This window comes from Mustela putorius, unplaced genomic scaffold (genome assembly GCF_011764305.1).
Source record: "Mustela putorius furo isolate JIRA1106 unplaced genomic scaffold, ASM1176430v1.1 tig00003983_pilon_pilon_pilon, whole genome shotgun sequence".
NCBI classification, from domain to species: domain Eukaryota; kingdom Metazoa; phylum Chordata; class Mammalia; order Carnivora; family Mustelidae; genus Mustela; species Mustela putorius.
The window spans coordinates 8942805-8961159 of NW_025422123.1; the positions used below are offsets into that span (position 1 = coordinate 8942805).

Here is an 18355-nt window from a genome sequence, read left to right on the forward strand (position 1 = left end):
CACCCTGGTTCCCCCGTGGGTGAAGCAGCTACAGCAGATGGCTGGGAAGCTCCCTGTCATCAACAGTCTCGCCCACTCTTCAAAGAAGCCTGAGACAGGCTCCAGTAGGCTGGACAGCCTGTCAGGGTTTAATGGGCAGCAGATGACACTGGGAATTAAGAGGACTGAATTGTTTCCACGGCAGATTAGGGAGAACTCCCACATCTTCCTACCCGTACTCGGGGCAGACACCAAGCAGGAAGTTATGGAGACAATAGTAAGAAACTGGTTGGCTTAGGCCCCAGTTAAATGATTTCTTATCCCCGTGTCCCTTTTGTGCTTGCCTACTTCTGGTAGCAGCCCATGTGCTAACAGTGATCCATAGACAGACATCCAGGGCTGTCTGTGCTCAGGTAAGTGGCTTCTGGGCCTTTCCAGCCCGTGATGCCACCCACAGTTAGCGTGGCAAAGGACGCTGGGCCCAGTGGGGCACCCATGGAGAACACTCTCATATTTGCTGAGCAGCCCTCACGTTAGGCCACATCTGTCTGCCTGGACTGAGGACTAGGAAAGGTCCAACCAGGTCCCCAAGCCCACTTCAGTACTTAGCACCTACTTATGCAGGATCTGCCCAAGGCACCAATGGAACCTTCAAATCCTCATTGGAGGATTTAGTCCCCTCTCCAGCAGGCTTGCACAGCCCTCAGAACGGATGGAGCTGACCAATTAAAATGTTGATTTCAACTTCCTTTTGTCACTTCAGGCTCCCTGACCTGTCGCCTTCTCTTTCCATGATTCTTACCACATTCAATTCTCAAAGGTGTTTTCTTCTTCCCCCTTACTGGTGATGCCATCATTAACCCACACCGTCACAGGACACATTCTGTATGTGTACGTTTATGTGTGTAACACGTGTACATATATATATATGCATGCGTATATATGTATGTGCGTGTGTATAGTACACACATATGTAGATGTCCTTCTCTGGCCTTGAGTGTCATCTGTGGTTGGTGACTCCTTCCTCCTCAGACTGAAGACTGCAGGAGGTAGGATTCCACCTACGTCCGTCATAGGCACTGTTTTATCTTAGTACTTAGCACAGTTTCTTGTATGCAGCAAGTACTCAATAAGTAATTAGTCAATAAATAAATGATAGTGACTAGACTATGCCATGCGTTGTGCTACATCTACTATCTCTGATCATCACAAAGTGCTGCAAAGGATGGAGGAGGAGCCCCGTTTCACGGGTGAGGAGACCAAGGTTCCAGAAGGCCAAAGGGTGCAGGCAAGATCTGAACACATGGCCACTAATTCCAAAGCCGAGAGGGCCACCGAGCGTTGTCTCTGTGCCATCCCCTGGGTGGTGCCTTCCTGCCGACGCACCAGTCTCACTGCCACACACGCAGGCACCGGCCACTGTCACCCAGCTCTTGGCACGTCCATTAGGGTGAGGGGAACCCATACAAACACCCAAGAGTACCCAGCCAACAGACACAACTGCCCCACCAGCTGTGCCCCAGAAGTCCTGGAGCTCACAAGGGGAGATTAGGACAGGACTGGTGGATCTATTATTAAAAAGTAACCCCACCAAACATGCAAAAAGCCTGCTCTCAGGAAGCAATGGGGCACAAGGCTCCTGGCAACCTACCGGCATAGTGGTAATTTGCTAACGGATGACATTTTAACCTGACTGGCTTCCTCAGCAGCAGCATTTCCAGAGCAACCTGCAGACCCATGGGAGAGAAAAGGGAGAGTCAGTGAGCGGTCTGTGGGCTGCGGGAAGAGCATTACCTAACGGGGAAAAGGAGTCAGCACTACAGAGCTAGGAGTTCCGGGTGCTGGAAGGAAACCCAGACCGGGCTTCCTTTCTGGCCGGCACCCCATGGGATGTGGCACTTAAACGCCTCCCCCTGCCCATGCCTGTGGCCAGAGAAAAATAGTGGAGACCCCACTCCTTCCCTGGTGAAGGCCCCAGCCTCAGAGAGACAGTGGGATCTCCACTGAATGGGGACTCAATCTCTGGGGAAAGGCTCCAAGTAAATGAGTGGGTGATTTGTGGGTGTTTTGCAGAAAAATGCATTTTGTTGCAATTAACATAAACAGTTGTGTTAATAGTAACTGTACTATGCACTGTCTTTCCAGAGAGCCTAGGTAAAGAACACTTTCAAATATGCCTCTTTCAGCCTGTTCAACTTAAAAAAAAAATGGTGGCTCTGGAATTGTACATGGGAACAGTAGATGGGTTAGGAGCAGAGCAAGGCTTAGAATCTCGCTTCTCAAGTGTGGTCCATGGGCCAGCAGCATGGGCATCCACCGGGAGCTGGTTAGAAACGCAGAACCTTGGGCCCCACCTCCAGAACTGTTGAGTAAGAATTTACATTTTAACAAGATGCCCCAAGTGATTTGTGTGCACATTAGAAGTTTGAGAAATGCTTCTTCTCTGCAATACTTGTCTTAAAGGATTAGGAAGCATTCTCTTAACATCCTAGAAAAGCCATGAAAGGAATCAATAATCTCATGAGAAGGTAGTATTGGGACACAAGAGGCCAGATTTGGTACCAAAACCATGTACTTCTTAAGGGGGAAACTGATGTGAGTAACTGAGTGCCCCTGGTAGGAGCCCAGGTGAAGCAGGTAAATGGTCAGCTAGGATCCTGGGAGAATGACACCAAAGGTCTGACTGTGCCAAAGCTGCAAGAATGACCCCAGTTGGTACACAGCAAACCCTTCATTTTGGGTAGGAGATAAACTTCTATGAACATCAAACTGGCGGACTTCCACAGCAGGGAAGAACAGTCAGCAGAGTAGGATAGGCTCTTTCAGGCCAAGTCTAGTCTCAGTAAGGTTTTCTACCTCTATCATTGGAGGCCCAGTTTCTGATGTGAATTATAAGACTACTGAAAAGAAATTCTAATTTCCCAAGACAGGTGTGAACATAATTATTACTCAGGAATAGACGTACAGACAGAAGTCCAGCTGCAGGTTTCTCCTACAGGCTTAAATCCAGACCCACTCAGTGAGATAAGGAACATGGTGGCATGTTGATTGGTGATGATCTTAAAAACTGGTTTTATGGCATGTGGGACAACACAGAATTTCAGGAAAATACTTTTCAAAATTCTGACATGGGGAATATGAACTGTGAAGTCTCTCTCTCTCTCTTTTTGATGGTCTCTCTTCTCCATTCCTTACCATCACATCACCTTTGGCCTCGAAAAGAGAGTGCAAAGCAAATTCAGAATTGGTCCCTCCACCAGGCAACGCACTTGAACAGCACAAATTCAGGAGATTCTCCACTGTTGGGGACAATAAGAAGCCAATGCATCAGAGAGAGCTCAAATCTCAAGGACAAACAACACCCAGCCTGAAGCCAGAGACCCTTGTGAGAGGATCAAGCCTTCCCCACCCAGTTCTTCCCACATGCCAATACCTCTTTGCTGGAGGTCATGGTTTTCCAGCTCTGGCCAGGGCTTCCATACTAGTGTGGCCTTGTGTGTGTCCTGAGCCAAGGCAGAGACATCCTGAAGTTCTGGGATCTCTGCTTGGAACCTCAAGCCAATGTTGATGCGTCTTTAAGGACAAGAATGAAAACAACAGTGTGGCCTTCAATTTGAGGTCAAGAGCAACTGTCAGAAACTTGAAAAAGGAGGAAACCAGTTCCTTCTGCAAGAAGAATGCAGAGGCATTTCCCAACAGTGTGATCCTAAGATTCCAGGGATGGCCTTTTCACTGGGAGAAGGAACAGCTTTAAGATTGGGGAGAGATGCTACATGGAGGGGCGGGGGAAAGTCTGCTCGGAGCATCATAGCTCACTGTAACTCAGACAGGATAGGTGCTAATTGCAAGGCAACAGCTGCCCAGGGTATGGCCGCTGGCACAATTTAACCAGGATAAACGGAACAAGCATAATGTGCTTATTACATTTGTTATCCCTTTCAGACTACTTTCACATAAATTATGCCATCTGAATCTCACAAAAACCTGAGATGTAAGCAAGGCAGTGATAATTATTTCCACTTAATAGGTCGGTTAACTAAAGCCTAGAAAGGTTGGGGTGCCTGAGTGGCTCAGTCGGTTAAATGTCTGCCTTTAAGCTCATGTCATGGTCTCAGGGTCTTGCAATGGAACCCCTCATCAGGCTCCCTCCTCAGCAGGGAGCCAGCTTCTCCCTCTGCCCCTCCTCCCACTCCTGCTCTCTCTCTCTCAAATAAATAAATAAATAAAATCTTAAAAAAAGTAAAGCCTAGAAAGTTTAACTTCATCAATGTCAACTGAAAAACGGTGCTGTCTCAATGTTGTCACCACTCTACCACCTGGTCTTTTTTGCGCTTATCTATGAAAATAGCACCTTCCCTGGGTCTCCTGGGTGGCTCAGTCAGTTGAGCCTCCAACTCTGGGTTTGGGTCCAGGTCGTGATCTCAGGATTTTGGGATGGAGCCCGGGGTCGGGCTCCTCACTCACTCAGCAGGGAGTCTGCTTGAAAGTTTTTCTCCCTTTGCCCCTCCCCTACTCATGCTTCCTCTCTTTAAGTAAAATACATAAACAAACAAAAGAAAAAAGAAGGAAAAAAGAAAATAGCACCTTTCTTCCATTATATCTCCAGTCTCTCCCACACTAAGCCTATTTGGAGGACCAGTCAAGAATTTTAGGGAAGGGACAGGGAAGCAAGGGCATTTGGATGGAGCCTTGTAGAGAGCTCAATGTCACTGGGAATGTGCAAGCATGTGGCCCGAACCATGCAGATGGAGATGGGGACACTAGGTTCTCTGAATATAGGACTTCATGCTTTAGTATACATTTAGTCTTTGGCAAAAGCCTTGCAACACCAGAAACTGAGAAATACCATGATCTTATAATTTTTCTAACTTCTCATTCGGTGGTAATTCTCAAAGTTCCTCATCCCCAGCTGAGGCTTCTGTTACACAAAACAAAACAAAAACAAACAAACAAAAAAACAACCAAAATTGGCTTTCCTTACGGTTCAACATCAATGGTCTGCTCTCCAGGCCCTGGGGTGACTGTCACGTTGCTGCCATCAATGCTGTCTGAAGCACAAAACCCAGAGGTCAGTGGTCAACAGGAAAAGGAACGGAAGAAACTATAGCCAATGAGCAGTGACCTAAACACTCACAATGGGACCCCCCCTCCCACTCAACCCACACCAGAATTACTCGCAGTAGTCTCCAAGGAACTGGATGGCATGTGGTGCTAAATGGTTTAGGATTACTCATTTCTCGCACAGGGCAAGGAGAAGCCATCGCCCCGATTCTGGTCCACTAAGCTCCTCGTTCGTTCCTCTGAAACCATTCTTACTCTAGAAAGAGATACTGGCTCCGAGGCTCTCCATGCTTGAACTTTAGACAACGTGTGCATAAGATGCAGAAGCGGAGTCTTGCAAATAATACCTAATCCTATTTGTCTATCTGCTTAGTACATGTATTGCGGGGGGCTGTCTCCGAGGATGATCCGTGGCACCGGCTTAGGGACCGCGTGCGCACTTGAACTGTTCCAACTTAGGCCAAAGAGACAGTAATTAACCAGAGCTCCGGGGTCTCTCCCGCTAGACTGGGGATCCCGAGGGTGAGAACCACCCGTGGAGTCTAAGTGTTTCGGGCACCTCGCCCAGCGCGCTCCCAGTAGAGACAAGCCCCAGCAGAAGTGAGTGCGGTGCAGGAGCCCCGCGTGGGAAGGGAGCCCCCGGGGCGGGGTGGGGCCGGGCGCGTGAGGAGGGCCCGCGGGGACTCACTGGAGCGGCACAGCAGCACCCGCGGCGTGGGCGTCAGGGGCGTGAGGGGCAGCTGCGGGTGCGCGCCGGGGCCGTGGCCCGCGATGAGGACGTTGCTGAAGAGGCCCGAGCCCTGGCGCACCGGGCTCAGCATGGGCGGGGGCGTGTAGGGGGGCAGCTCGTGGGCGGGGTCCAGCAGCAGGTGGTCCCCGAGGATGCGGGGGGAGCGCAGCTGGCTCTGGTACAGGGTGGCGCCCGAGTACGAGGAGGCGGCGGCGGAGTTGGCGGTGTAGGAGGGCGGTGGCGGGATGAACAGCGGCTCCGGCCGGTGCCGGAACTTTTTCTTGTCCGGCAAGCTCTTGAGGGGCTCCTCGGCTTTGGCCACGGCCGGCTGATGTTTCTTGGGGAGTTCCTAGAACGGGAAGAACGGTCCGGTTCGAATCCTCAGGCGTTCCCCACAGGCCACTTCCACAGGCTGAAGGAAGGGGAGCGTCTGTTCTAACGGGGGATCCCCCCCCCGGGCCCCCCCTCGGCCCCCCCCACCACTTGTCTGCTCCCCCCTCCCCCCGCATCCCTTGCCTTGAAAAACAGCCTCCTCCAGTTCCCACAGGGCGAGTTTGGGGGCTTGATGGGGGAGAAAACTGGGATTCAGGAGGAAATCCCTCACGTCTGGAGGCGATGGGGATGGTAGGAAAGGTGGGTGGGCAAGAAAGAATAAATTCACATTCTCTATTGCTTAGCACCGCATTCCCATCTGGTGAGTGGAATCCAGCCGAGTGGGTCCTTTAATTCCCCACCGCTCCCAGGGGACAGACATCAGGGACAGATAACACATGTTCTGAGAAGGGGACAGAATATTCAGGGAGGCTGGGCTGCGGCTGAGGAGCAGAAGAGGGGGGCCAGTGACCCGCACTGGGCTCTCCTTTGAGGTAACTCTGGAGCTGAGGGACAGCCATCTTCAGACCTGTTCCGTGTGCTCCCCTAAAACCGGATCCGGCGAAGCCCCCCCGCCGCCCGCCCCTCACCACCGCTCCCAGGACCGTAGCTCATTTGCTGCAAGCCCCTCTCCTGGGTAGCTTCCTGTCAGCAGTGTTAGTTTACTTTATGGCAGCGGACCCAAGCACAGTCTGGAAGGAGGATCTGCCACATGGATACATATATACTAATAAGTAAACATGTGCACATAAATAGATAAGCAGGGCATGCCAAAGCCAAACAGAAACAGACTTGGGGCGTGTGCCAGCATCAGCCCAGAGAAACCCGCTGGGTGTGGCTGGGTGTGGCTGGGGAGGCCGAGGTGCGGTTGGGAGAGGCTGTGGGGATACCTGCAGAAAGTTCTGGGCAGTCTGTGGTACCCTCCCAGGCCCTGCAGGCCAGTGCCTGTCACAGCTGCAGTTCCTGGCAATTCCTGTGCCCAGGGTGGCAACCGAGTAGGAGGAGCAGGGGGTGATGGGAAGGGCAGGCCATGGTCATGTGACCAGTTGCCTCCAACCATGTGACCTGCTCCAGTCTTCCCTCAGCTCTGGGCTCCTGCTGCTGCCCCTCCTGTTTTCTCCCTCAGCTTCCCTGTCTTCTGGGCTGCTGTCCCAACCCCTAGGAGGGAAGTCTAGGGAAGCTGAGGGGTGGGGAAAGGAGAGGGGACACCTCTGTGAGCTCCCAGCTCACCCCCAGGGGGTTCTCCTTAGGCCAGAGTGCCACAACCCGCCTCCTCTCCCCACCAGAGGGCTCCTTACCACCTGAGGCTGAGGCGGAAAGAGAGGTCTGAGGAGAATGGGGAGTGGGTGTCTCTGCCCCCCAAGCTGGGAAGCAATCCTGAAGCCTTATACCCTGTTCCGGGGTAACTGATGAGGCCATGTGAGCACAGGCTGACCTGGCATGGTTTCAACCCTGTGTGGGCATCTAGACCTCTGATCCCAAGGTCCAAGGTCCCTTTTGGGCTCCCTCTACTTGAGCCTCTGGTCCTTTTACTCCAGTTCTCAACTCCAGGCAAGACCCTGAGACCCTGAGCCAGCGGATTCACCCAGAATGCCAGGCCTGGATGTCACTTGAGAGGAATCATTTATAGGGTTCTACCTCTACCAAGCTATTCAGACTCTGGAGGTGGGATCACTCATGGAGAGGTTTTTAAAAGCTCCCCCGGGGCAGGGAGAACCACTGATGAGTCCAAACCCAGGCTTTTTGAGGGAGAGGGTCTCACAGTTGCCTGCATCCCCAGGGGGCCAGCAGCAGAGTGGGGACTGAAAGCCAGGGCTCCTCCCCAGACATTTTAATTTCTTTAAGTGTCAGGATCTTGCCCGTATTTTCCCAATCCCAGCTACAGGCTTCTGGTTCAGCTTATCTCCTTACTACAATGTCTCTCTTTTCTACAAAGCCAGCTTTATCCCTGCCTTTAAAACCCTGCTCAAAACTGTGCTCATGGTGGTCTTCTGACCAAATTCTTACCAAACTCCCTGTGTCTCCCCAGTCCCTAGTTACTTTAACTGCCCAGGGGTGCCCCCCTATGGGGGACTACTGTTTCTTCTGTGCCCTGGTTTCCCTCCAACTGTCTTAAACTGGGGCAGGGGGTGCTGCCTGGGGTTTAGACCCCTGTGTGACAAGGAACAATACTGTCTCCAGCTTCAAGCTGAGAATTCTCTAGCGGTAGAAACAGTGGGTCTCCCACTAAATCAGGGACTTCCCTGGGCAAAGAGGGAGCTTGGCTCTGAAATTTCATCTCTCTGCTTATTACTGGCCCCCAAGTCCTGCTGACTTCTGAGAATCGTGCTCACTCCCAGAGGTTCCCCCTCCGCCTCTCCTCTTCTGATGCCTTGATATTACATAGAGAACCAAGAAGGTTCTTTCTGGACTTTTCTAGTTTTCTTAATTTTCCACCCTCCCTCTGTTTTGGCCCAACCCCACCCTCATACCACCTGGAATCCCAGCAGCCACTTATTCTTCGAGGACAAATGTGACCCAGCACACCACTTTGTGGAGAGGGAACAAATCCAATGTAGTCAACTGCATGGGTTACAGACTCCCCAGGGGAGGGAAGGAGGGAAGAGGGAGGAAGACAGAAAAAGACGGAGAGAGGGAGACGGGAAGGGTGGGGTAGAGAGAGGGAGAGAGAGAGATCTCTGTCCCAGAGCCAAGCTAAGCTGCTTGGGTGAAGCAGAAGAATTTGAGAAGGAGGAGGAGAACGTAAGAGTGAGTGAGAAACACAGATCTCTTTGCTTTCCTGAGATTGGGGGATGAGTGTCTCTCAGTGGAATTACTTTGGGAACCATAGCGAATTAGGTCCTCTAAGGCTAATGATGCAGGTGGGATACCGAAAATATGAAGCATCTGCTGAGGCTGACCACCAGAACGGATGCAGGGCTATCCTACGGAGGCTTGCTGTGCCAGGGGTTCCCTCTGGATCTGAGGAGGTCTGGAGATCCTGCAGGCCCCAGGCAATAGCTCTTTATTACCTGGGATAGTACTTCCATGTTTTAATAACTGTGTGATTACCAGCTGAGTTATCATCTTTGTTTTCACCTTGGAATAGCTTCAGCTCTCTTAGAATCTAATCCAGACCGTTAGCCTGGTAGAGGTGGTCACTGGGTAGCAAGCAATGTGGACAAGGATGGGATTCCCAAGGCAGCCAGGATTGGGAGCTCAAACTGAGGGCCAAGCCATGTCTGAGAGCTCAGGTCAGTGATTGGAAGAGCTGCCCCATCTCCAAGAAAGCAAAGGGATGTTCCCACCCCAGGCGGGCGGGGGCAGAGCAGCAACTCACAGCAGGCGGGTGGGGGGCAGCCCCTTGGGGTGAGTGTGGGGGAGAGAGGGTCATCCTCACGAGCACGGGCATCTCGTCGTCCGACATCGAGCTGGCTGGCTTGTCTCTGGTGGAGGGGGCGGCAACGATGCTGTTGGCGAAGCCCTGAGAGCCTGGCTTGGGCGGGAGAAGCTTGACAGGGACAGACACGGGCATGACCATAGGCGTGAGGCTTTCTGCCTCGGGAGGGAGCTGCGGTGGCGGCGGAGGCGGAGGTGGCAGTGGCGGCTGGGGCTGAGGCTGAGGCGGCAGGGCCTTCTCTCCTTCCTCCTACACAGACAATAAAGGCTTTGATCCTGGGCTGAGAGCAGCCTTCCCAAACTGGGGACGCACTCTGCTCTTCCTGAAATGTTGTAGGACATCATAAGTGGGTGATGGAGAACCACGGCAGGGTGGTTTCCTTCCTGCAACCCTGAGTCTCTTGGCTTTATTGAGGCCAGTTGGGAGTGGACAAGGCCATGCACTCTATTTTCTATGTTAAGAGAAGCTCCTCAACCATTATCACTTGTATAATTAAAACATATTAAAATTTTGTTGTTGTCATTGCTTTTAAAGAAAAGGATGTAGACTGGGAATTAGGCATAAAACAAAACAGAACACATAGGCTTTTGTGTAGGACCTCTGAATTCTATGGGCCTCAGTTTACTCATCTGTCCAATGGAAGACAAAGCTATTTTATCTGGAATGGTCAGGAGATGGGGTGAGCCGGGATATCCAGGCTTTTGGCAAACAGACAGTTAATCCCATAGACTTAAATTTAGATCAACAATATCTAAAGAATTTGAGAAATTCTTTGATTTCTAATCTTACTCTAAAACTGCATGGATAGTTCACCACATGGATAGCCTTCCTCCCTGGATAATCCTGAGGGTAATTAAAGACCTTCTTTTGCTAGAATCAAACACTGAGTAGAAAGTGCTGGCTGAGAGCCCAATGGTCACGTTAGCTTTCCTTGGCCATCGGCTACTATGCTGGAAGGCCCAAGAGACTGGTCTTCTAAGTCTTTAACTTAGAAGTTAAAAATAATATTGCCTCTATGTGTTTTCTTTGCTGTCTTTTTCAGATAGTGGAGAGACTCGGATCCCTCAAGAATTTATTCTAGCCTCTGTTTTTGACCCTTGTTCACGAAACCAGTGGAAGCGGGGTCTGTTTGACCTGGCTGGCTCCTAGTGGCAAAGCTTTAAGGGAAGGACAGTGCCTTCCTGGGTGCCCACCTGGGGGTCCCATTACTCTCTGATGGCAGCAAAGCAAAGCAAGCAACACATGGCCTGGGAAGGGCTGGGCGCTGGCTCCTGCTAACCTGTTTGAGGCTGGGGGAGGCTCTCATTCCCCCATGGGACCGCATGTGGCCGTTCAGGGCAGGTAGGCTCTTGAATTCCTTCAGGCAGATGGAGCACGTCAATTTGTTCTTGGCATCAAACTGCTCCCCAAACACTCCTTTTGATTGGCCACTGCTCAAGGGTAGGGACAAATGAGAGGACACACATATTGATAAAGAGGAAGGGTGACTTATCACAAGACCTCACACCCCACAGTGAACCCATTTCATTCACTCAATGCTCCCATGGCCCCACTTGTATTATCCCAGTACCCTTCAGAGAACTAAGCCCACTTTACAGGCGGAAAACTGAGGCTCAAGAGCGGGAAAAGGCTTACTCAAAATCATGTGGGAGTTGAATAAAATATCCTTCATTCTAAGCCATCAAGTGCTAGGTTTTTTTCACCTCTGGCCTGTTATCTTTCTAGAGTCAGCTCAAGTGGCCTCTAAGCATTCCCTTAGAGACATGCGTCTAAGTCCCCTTGCTTAGCCTCCAGACTTACATGTCTTAGCATTTTATCAGGTTCTGGCTAAGAATTTACCATGCCCATGATGGGGGAAAACAAGTCTGTACTATTTACTGCTGCATTCTCCAAGCTTAGCTCTATGCCTGGCACGCAGTAGGTACCCAGTGAATATTGACTGACTGAGCAGGGGAGAGAATGTGGCGTCAGGACTCAATTCCAGTATTGCCACTTACTTGATGTACAACTCCAAGTCTCTGAGCCTGTTTTCTCATTTGTAAGGCCATTGGAATAAAGCCAAGAATGATTGAGCTCTTACTACGTGCTAGGCACATGGTAATCCTACCTACCCCTACTGGGTTGCTTTATTACACAAAATATAGTGTGCTTAGCACACAGTAAATGCTCAGACACAATAGCTGCTATTATTATTATAAACTTCTTCAGAAAACTGACTTTGAATTTGAAAATGAGTCTGGAGAGACAACCCAGGAAAACCTCCCCAAATGCCAACATGCCTTCTTGCATCCATCCTACCTTGACTCCGGGGACCCTGGCTGGGCTCTGCCATCAGGTAGGTGCATCTAATTTAATCCATGCAGGACATGGGAAGAAAGAAGAAAGAGAAAAAAAGTGTATTTCTACTGGGAGAAGTCTTTGAGCTAAGGGAACCCCAGGACCTGCACTTTCTAGAATACTTCCTCAAGCTCACAGCGGCCAGCAGTTCATGTCCAGATGCTGGAGCACCTGACACTTCTTTCCCGGGCTTCCTTCAGCCCCCCAACCTGGTAACAGATCCACTCCAGGAGTTGCCACCAGCCCCCAGCCCACCAGGATTCAATCCACTGCCTCAATACCCCCTTTTCTCCCTGTCCACCACCGTGTGCACAGACAGGCTTCATTTCCAAAAGACATAGAACAGAGAGCCAGACGACACAGCAGCATGCCCAGAGACCTCCTGCTTGTCATGTCAGCACTGGCCATGTCACCTTATTCTTATATTCATAACGGCTCTCCATTACTACTGGGCCTGGGTTTCAAGCAAGACAGAGTCAAGTGAAGCTCATCTACAGCCTCCATCAGAGCCCTGTCTCTATCTATTCTGGCCTCTTTCTCCCCTGAGCTGTTGTCACATGACTGTAGCACCTGGAACATGCCAAGGCCTCGACAGTGCCCAGCACACAGGAGGCTGTTTTGTGGCAACTACATTTGGGAAACAATCAAGGGTTAATAACAACCTTGGCCCATAGCCTTGCAGACGCCATCAGATGGGGCATTTGTGCTCTAGGCCACCACAGTGGGCACCACTCCCCATTATCTCCTAACAAGCCACTTTGCTTACTCCCTTTACCTGCCCGGATCCTGAGGGCAGCTAAGATTCTCATCTCTGAAGCTAGCCGAGATATCCCCTCTGGGAGAGTCTCAGTGCTCGTTAGCATATTAATGGCTCTGAGAAGCCCCTCAGCATTGCAACCTGATTCACAGTAGGAGACCCTCAGATGTATTGATCTGGAGAACCCACACCCCTCAGCCATTCCTATTAAAAATTCTATGGTCTTCCTGGTCTGAGCAATATACTAGGAGAAATGCTGTCATAATGTGGTCTTCCCAAAGAGGGAACAATTTCATGGGAATTCCCCGAGGATTCAGAACTAAGGGGACCAGATGCCTTCCCTGTGTGGTCCCTGGGCCCAACTCAGGCTTGACCGCTACATGCATCATTCAGGCCCGGTACTGGCCCCCTCTGCAGCAAGCTCAAGCTCAGCGGGCAGAGGGCTGTGTTGAAATTGATTCTGTGTTCCCTGTGCCTAGCACAGACAGCGTCTGGCATGTGTGAACATTAACGTTCGCGGTGTGAACAGAGAACAAAAGCCCGGGAGGGGCTGCGAGAGGGTTGGGTGCTGCCTAGACTCGGCTCTTGCCAGAGCAGTGGCACACAGAGGGACCCAGAGATGCTCCCGCTCTGAGAATACCTGGGGCCACAGGGCACTGGGAGACAGCTGCTGGTGCTGAGACCCCATGTTGTTGAGGTGGATCCCGCTGGGGGACAGCAGCGGCCGGTGGGGGAGGGCCCCGCCAAGCCGGTTCAGGTCTGAGCTTGCCGGGTCTCCCATTCCTGCGTCGGGAGGCCCCAGGTCGCCGTGGGAGCTCAGCACGGCCTGGGCCTGCCTGTCGCCCGGGTACGTCTTGGGCTGACTGTCCTCGCGCTGCTGGTGCTGGGGCAGGTGGCTCTGCTGGCAGACGTGGTGGCCGTAGGGCTGCTGGGGCTCCTGGTAGTAGTACTGGGGTACGGAGCCCAGCTGGATCAGCTGGACGGCGTGCGCCTGCTCCGGGCCGTACTGGTGGGCGTCCCTGTGATAAGAGGGGGGCTGCAGGTGCATCTGCGGCGGCTGTTGCTGCGGCTGTTCTTGCAAGTGCTGCATCACGGGCTGGGGCTGGTAATACTGAGGTATCTGCATCGGACCCTGCCGCTGCTGCAGCTGCAGCTGCTGTTGCTGCTGCTGCTGCGGCTGCTGCGGGCGGCTCTGCTGCTGCGGCTGCTGCATTTCCTGCAGGGATAGAGGCTGCTGCCCAGCCTGCTGCGGCTGCGGCGGGTAATACTGCTGCTGCTGCATCTGCTGCATGTGCTGCGACAGCATCGGGGGGGCCTGCAGCGGCTGTCCTCCCTGCACCGGCATCTGGGCCAGCGGCTGCTGGTAGTCATAGTACAGGTGCCCCTGGCCGGCATGTGGCCCCACCTGCAGGGCTGGTTTGGACAGGCCGCCGGGGAAAGCGGGGTGAGCCTGCTGGGGCACCTGCTGGTAGCGAGCAGGAAGAGCCGGCGCCGGGGGCTCCATGGGCTTCTGGGACAACAACTGGCGGAGGGCACTGTCAGGGGCCCCGTCCATCACTGCCGACTGGGTGTGCAGCACCTGGGCCATATTGTTGACCTGAATTCGCAGGTTTTGGTTGGCGAACACCTGGGTGAAGGAGTCTAGCTTGTGCAGGACACCGCTGGTGAGTTTCTGGGTGCGGATCTCACTGGCCTGGGAGTAGGTATACTGGTAGCCATCGGCGGGCTCAGGCTGGGCCGGGGTCCCCCACATCATGTTTGAGTTGGTCAGGTTGCTGCGTAGCTGGACGTGGTTGCCAGGCCCAGTGTGACCTCCCCACCCTCCCTGCCTCGAGGTATCCACTTGGCCTAGGTTTTTGGAACCAACAGGCAAGCCTAGACCATCCCGAGTATCTTGAGGGAAGTGGGGGGAGAGGGGTGATGCCTGAGGGGCCTCCAATCCAGCCCCTGTGACTGTATTCCCATAGTTGTGGTTCAGCCCACCATGGATGCCAAGCGGTGGCTGTTGGTAGAAAAGGTTCTCACCACCGTGGGCCACGTGATTGGTCTTGTAGAGTTGCTGATCCCCCATGGCGCCTGCCTTGGCTGGGAACGTCCAGCCACAAAACCATAAAAAAAGGTCAATGAAACAAAACCCAAAAGGACTGAAACCCTGAGAAGCTGAGAGAAGGTGTCCACACTATTCCACGGCTGACATGTCTGTGAACGTGGCTGCAGCCAGATGTTCCTGTGGGCCTGTACCACTCATGTGCAGGGAGGGGGGCTTGACATTGTCACGGGGGCTGAGGTATGGACCGAACACCACCGTGGGGCACAGATGTCGTGCACACCTGTAAGACAAGGTACAAAAGCACAGGACCAGATTTACTCGGATGCTCCACATGAACAAGGACATCTACCCCAACCAATCAGAATTTAATACAAAACAGAAGACTTGATTCAAAATAGCCTGTTTCATACACTGACCACACTTTACACTAATTCTGCAGCTATGGGCCCTCGTGGGAGACAGAACTCTCTTACTTTCCAGCCTTTGTTCAATGGCTCATTAGTTCATTGATTTGTTAATTCATTGTTTTTTGCTCACTGATTAATTCCTCCATTCTTTGGAGGCTCGGCCCTATTCTAGGACCTGCAGGGGATGCGCAGAAGGTCAAGGCATTCATTTATCAACTTTTCTGCTCAACACATACTTACTAGACACCTACTAAGCATAAGGCACAATGCCAGGGAATGATTGCAACATGGGCCAGCTCTTGAGGTGTTTATGGTGGAAAGAACATTTAAGGAGGAAGGATGCGCATAATAAAAAGGTAAAATAACAGATATGGGAACTCAGACCGGAGAGCTTATGCTGGGTAAGAACAGAACTGGAGAAAGTGTCAAGGAGGAGTACGGCACATATTAGTTCGCCGGTCCAGTTACCAAGGTTCCCTGCTTTCTGAGGTCCCCACTCAGGCAAACATCTCCAAACAGGGTTGATCTGGCATGAAAAACCATACCAGGACAAGTCTTAGAACCATGAACTAGGCCATCTGGGGAGACAGGTTTAGTCTGGTTTGAGTCAGATAGTTTTTTTAGGGGACTTCTAACTGGGGTCTGTAAACCCCCGGGAGTACATGAAGACTTTCCAAGCACTACACACATGCACTCCAAGTTTTAAGAAAAACTCTTTCTTCCTCTAAACTCCGACAGCCTCAAACTTCCATAGAAGCTATTTTCTAGAACCGAATAGTGATGAAGGTGCAAGTTGACATTTTAAACTTGCACTCTCACAACTGCCCTCCTCCCTTCCAAAAGGAAAGACAGACCTTTTACTCACGTTGTCTCAAATCTTTTTTTTTTTTTAAAGCTAAGCTCTTTAATTCATACATGCTCCGAGAAATCAATAAGAAAACGTCACTATCCCAATAGAAAATATGAAAACAATATGGAAAGATTTCTCAAATGAAAGAGAAAGAATTCCTAAACACATGGAAATTCAGCCAAACTTGTTCGTAATAATCTAGGTATTAAAAGGTCTCTGAGTTACCAATCAGATTCACCTGACAGATTGAAAATACATCCAATAGTTTGATAACGCACCTTTTTATCAGAGTGCTAGGGAAAATGGCACTCACAATGTTGGTAAGAATATAAATTGATGTAATCCTGCAGAGCACAATTCATTAATAGCTATCAAAAGTCAAATATTAACATTAAAATTCAAATGTATTCAACATCCTTCAATCAAGGAATTTCATTTTGGAGGATTTATTCAATAGGCATGACCTCATCCCAAATCTGAACAGGGCTTATTACCCAGTAAAACCCCCCTGGCCACCATATGAAAGGACATCTAGAAAACAAGCAACTCTAATAAAAGAGTAGTGTATCTGCTTTGACGCTGGGTGGTTTCCAATTCTCTTTTTCCCCCTTAGGAAAACCTAATAAAAGTAATTAAAGTCTAATTGTTAGTGATAGATCACTATGTGATTTTTGGTATAGAACTCAGAAGCAGATCAAGAACTGAGTGATCCTGTTTTACCAAAACTTCCATCCGTTCACGCGAATGAGGATATACAGTGCTTACATACAGATGAATGAAAAACAGAAATGCAATCAGTGTTGGCACCTGTCTCATATCTCCTACCAAGCGTAATATTCTTCCAAGGATTTAAAAACAAACTGAACAAATAACCCAAGGCCAGCAATATTCTATTTCTGGACGTGGTGATAACGGTACGAGTGCGCTCAATCGGCTAATTCAAGCTGTAGGTTCTGGTCATATATAGGCATGTCTGTCGTAAATCAATAAAAAGATTTGTTTTAAAAAGTCATCCAGCATTACCATCCCACCAAGAGATGCATCTTCAATGTAATTTTAGGTTTTATGTTTATTAAATATTTATCCAAATTAGCAATACATTTATGTTATTTTGATTAATTGTCTCCTATCAATAATTTTTATCAATAACTCAAATAAGAAAATGTCAATACTTAGAGCTTTATGATTTCAGGAAATTAAAGAGGTTTTAATTTCATATAAAATTGTTATGGAGAAACATGATAGGGAACAAACGAGAGAGTTTTAAGCATAAGATGGATTACATATATTCCATTAGGATAAAATTCCACAGGGCAAGTGAACCGAAATAAAATTTCAAGAAGAAAAAGGAACACTGACTATTAGTGAAGAGGATGTCTGTGCATTTTAAAAATGGATGATGGGGGATATTGAATGTCTATGGTGCTTGGATTCCAGTGGATAAATTTAAAACAGTGATGTCATGGTTTTACTTAAAAATATCAATGTTGGTAATATGCTGGAACTTGCATCTTCTGCAAATGTATGATAAAAAATGTAGAGGTAAACTTGAAAATATGTGAGTGGGTCATTATATTTACCATATCCTTTTATGCGGGATTTTAAGCCACAAAGTGTGGAGACCATTATAGTAGCCCCCTCCAACCGGGAGCTAGACTGAGTTGGTCTCTGTCCCTTTCTGCATGATAGAGAGGGACAAATTCAGAGCAAGGGATTTGGTTTGGCTTGGTAGAATGAAGGGTGGATGAAGGGAAGCAGTGGGAGGAAACCATGGTGGCCAAGGAGAGCCGGAGCAAATCCTGAATTTAACCGTGAATGGCTGCTGAAGGCCTCCCAGCAGTGGCATGATGATGCTGGGCTGGATGGCCCTGAGCTTCAGAAGCAGGGTGAGACTCGATCCCCTCATTGAAAAGGTGGTCCGGGGGCACCTGGGTGGCTCAATGGGTTAAAACCTCTGCCTTCGGCTTAGGTCATGATCTCAGGGTCCTGGGATCGAGCCCCACATTGGGCTGTCTGCTCAGCAGGGAGTCTGCTTCCCCTCTCTCTCTGCCTGCCTCTCTGTCTACTTGTGATCTCTCTTTCTGTCAAATAATGAATAAAATCTTTAAAAAAGAAAAGAAAAGAAAAGGCTGTCCGTATCACCTGAGAGCTTGTTAAAAATTCAGATTCTCAGGCTTCAGCCCTCATCTACTGAAACATCATCTCCATTTTATCAAGACCCCTAAGTGATTCACGTGCATATTAAAACTTGAGAATTTTAGTAGGCTCTTGCTGCATCCAGATGAGACCTAAGAAAGACCTGAACTTAGATGATGGTAAGCAGAACCAAGGGAGAAACAAGAAAAACAGCCCCTGTGGTGCCAGTGGGAAGGGAGTCTCCTTCAGGGGCTTATGACCCAGTCTGAAGAGATACCCCTTCTTTCCTCGCACAAG

General features: G+C 50.2%; 1 protein-coding gene across 19 annotated transcripts in view; it reads right to left on the minus strand.

Annotated features, from left to right (window-relative positions):
* TRERF1 (transcriptional regulating factor 1) overlaps positions 1-18355 on the minus strand; it is a 201787-nt gene that overhangs the window by 23988 nt on the left and 159444 nt on the right. For 12 of the 19 annotated variants that reach the window (XM_013062255.2, XM_045071257.1, XM_013062245.2 and 9 more), the window contains 9 exons: positions 13256-14945; positions 11820-11866; positions 10801-10951; positions 9462-9770; positions 5729-6119; positions 4961-5027; positions 3413-3552; positions 3175-3278; positions 1631-1706 (listed from right to left, as the gene is read on the minus strand). In XM_013062255.2, coding sequence (XP_012917709.1) covers positions 1631-1706; positions 3175-3278; positions 3413-3552; positions 4961-5027; positions 5729-6119; positions 9462-9770; positions 10801-10951; positions 11820-11866; positions 13256-14686 — 2716 coding nt within the window. In that variant the 5' untranslated portion in view covers positions 14687-14945. The remainder of the gene's footprint in view (positions 1-1630; positions 1707-3174; positions 3279-3412; positions 3553-4960; positions 5028-5728; positions 6120-9461; positions 9771-10800; positions 10952-11819; positions 11867-13255; positions 14946-18355) is intronic. The other 7 variants (XM_004739904.3, XM_045071259.1, XM_013062277.2 and 4 more) reach the window with 3 other exon arrangements.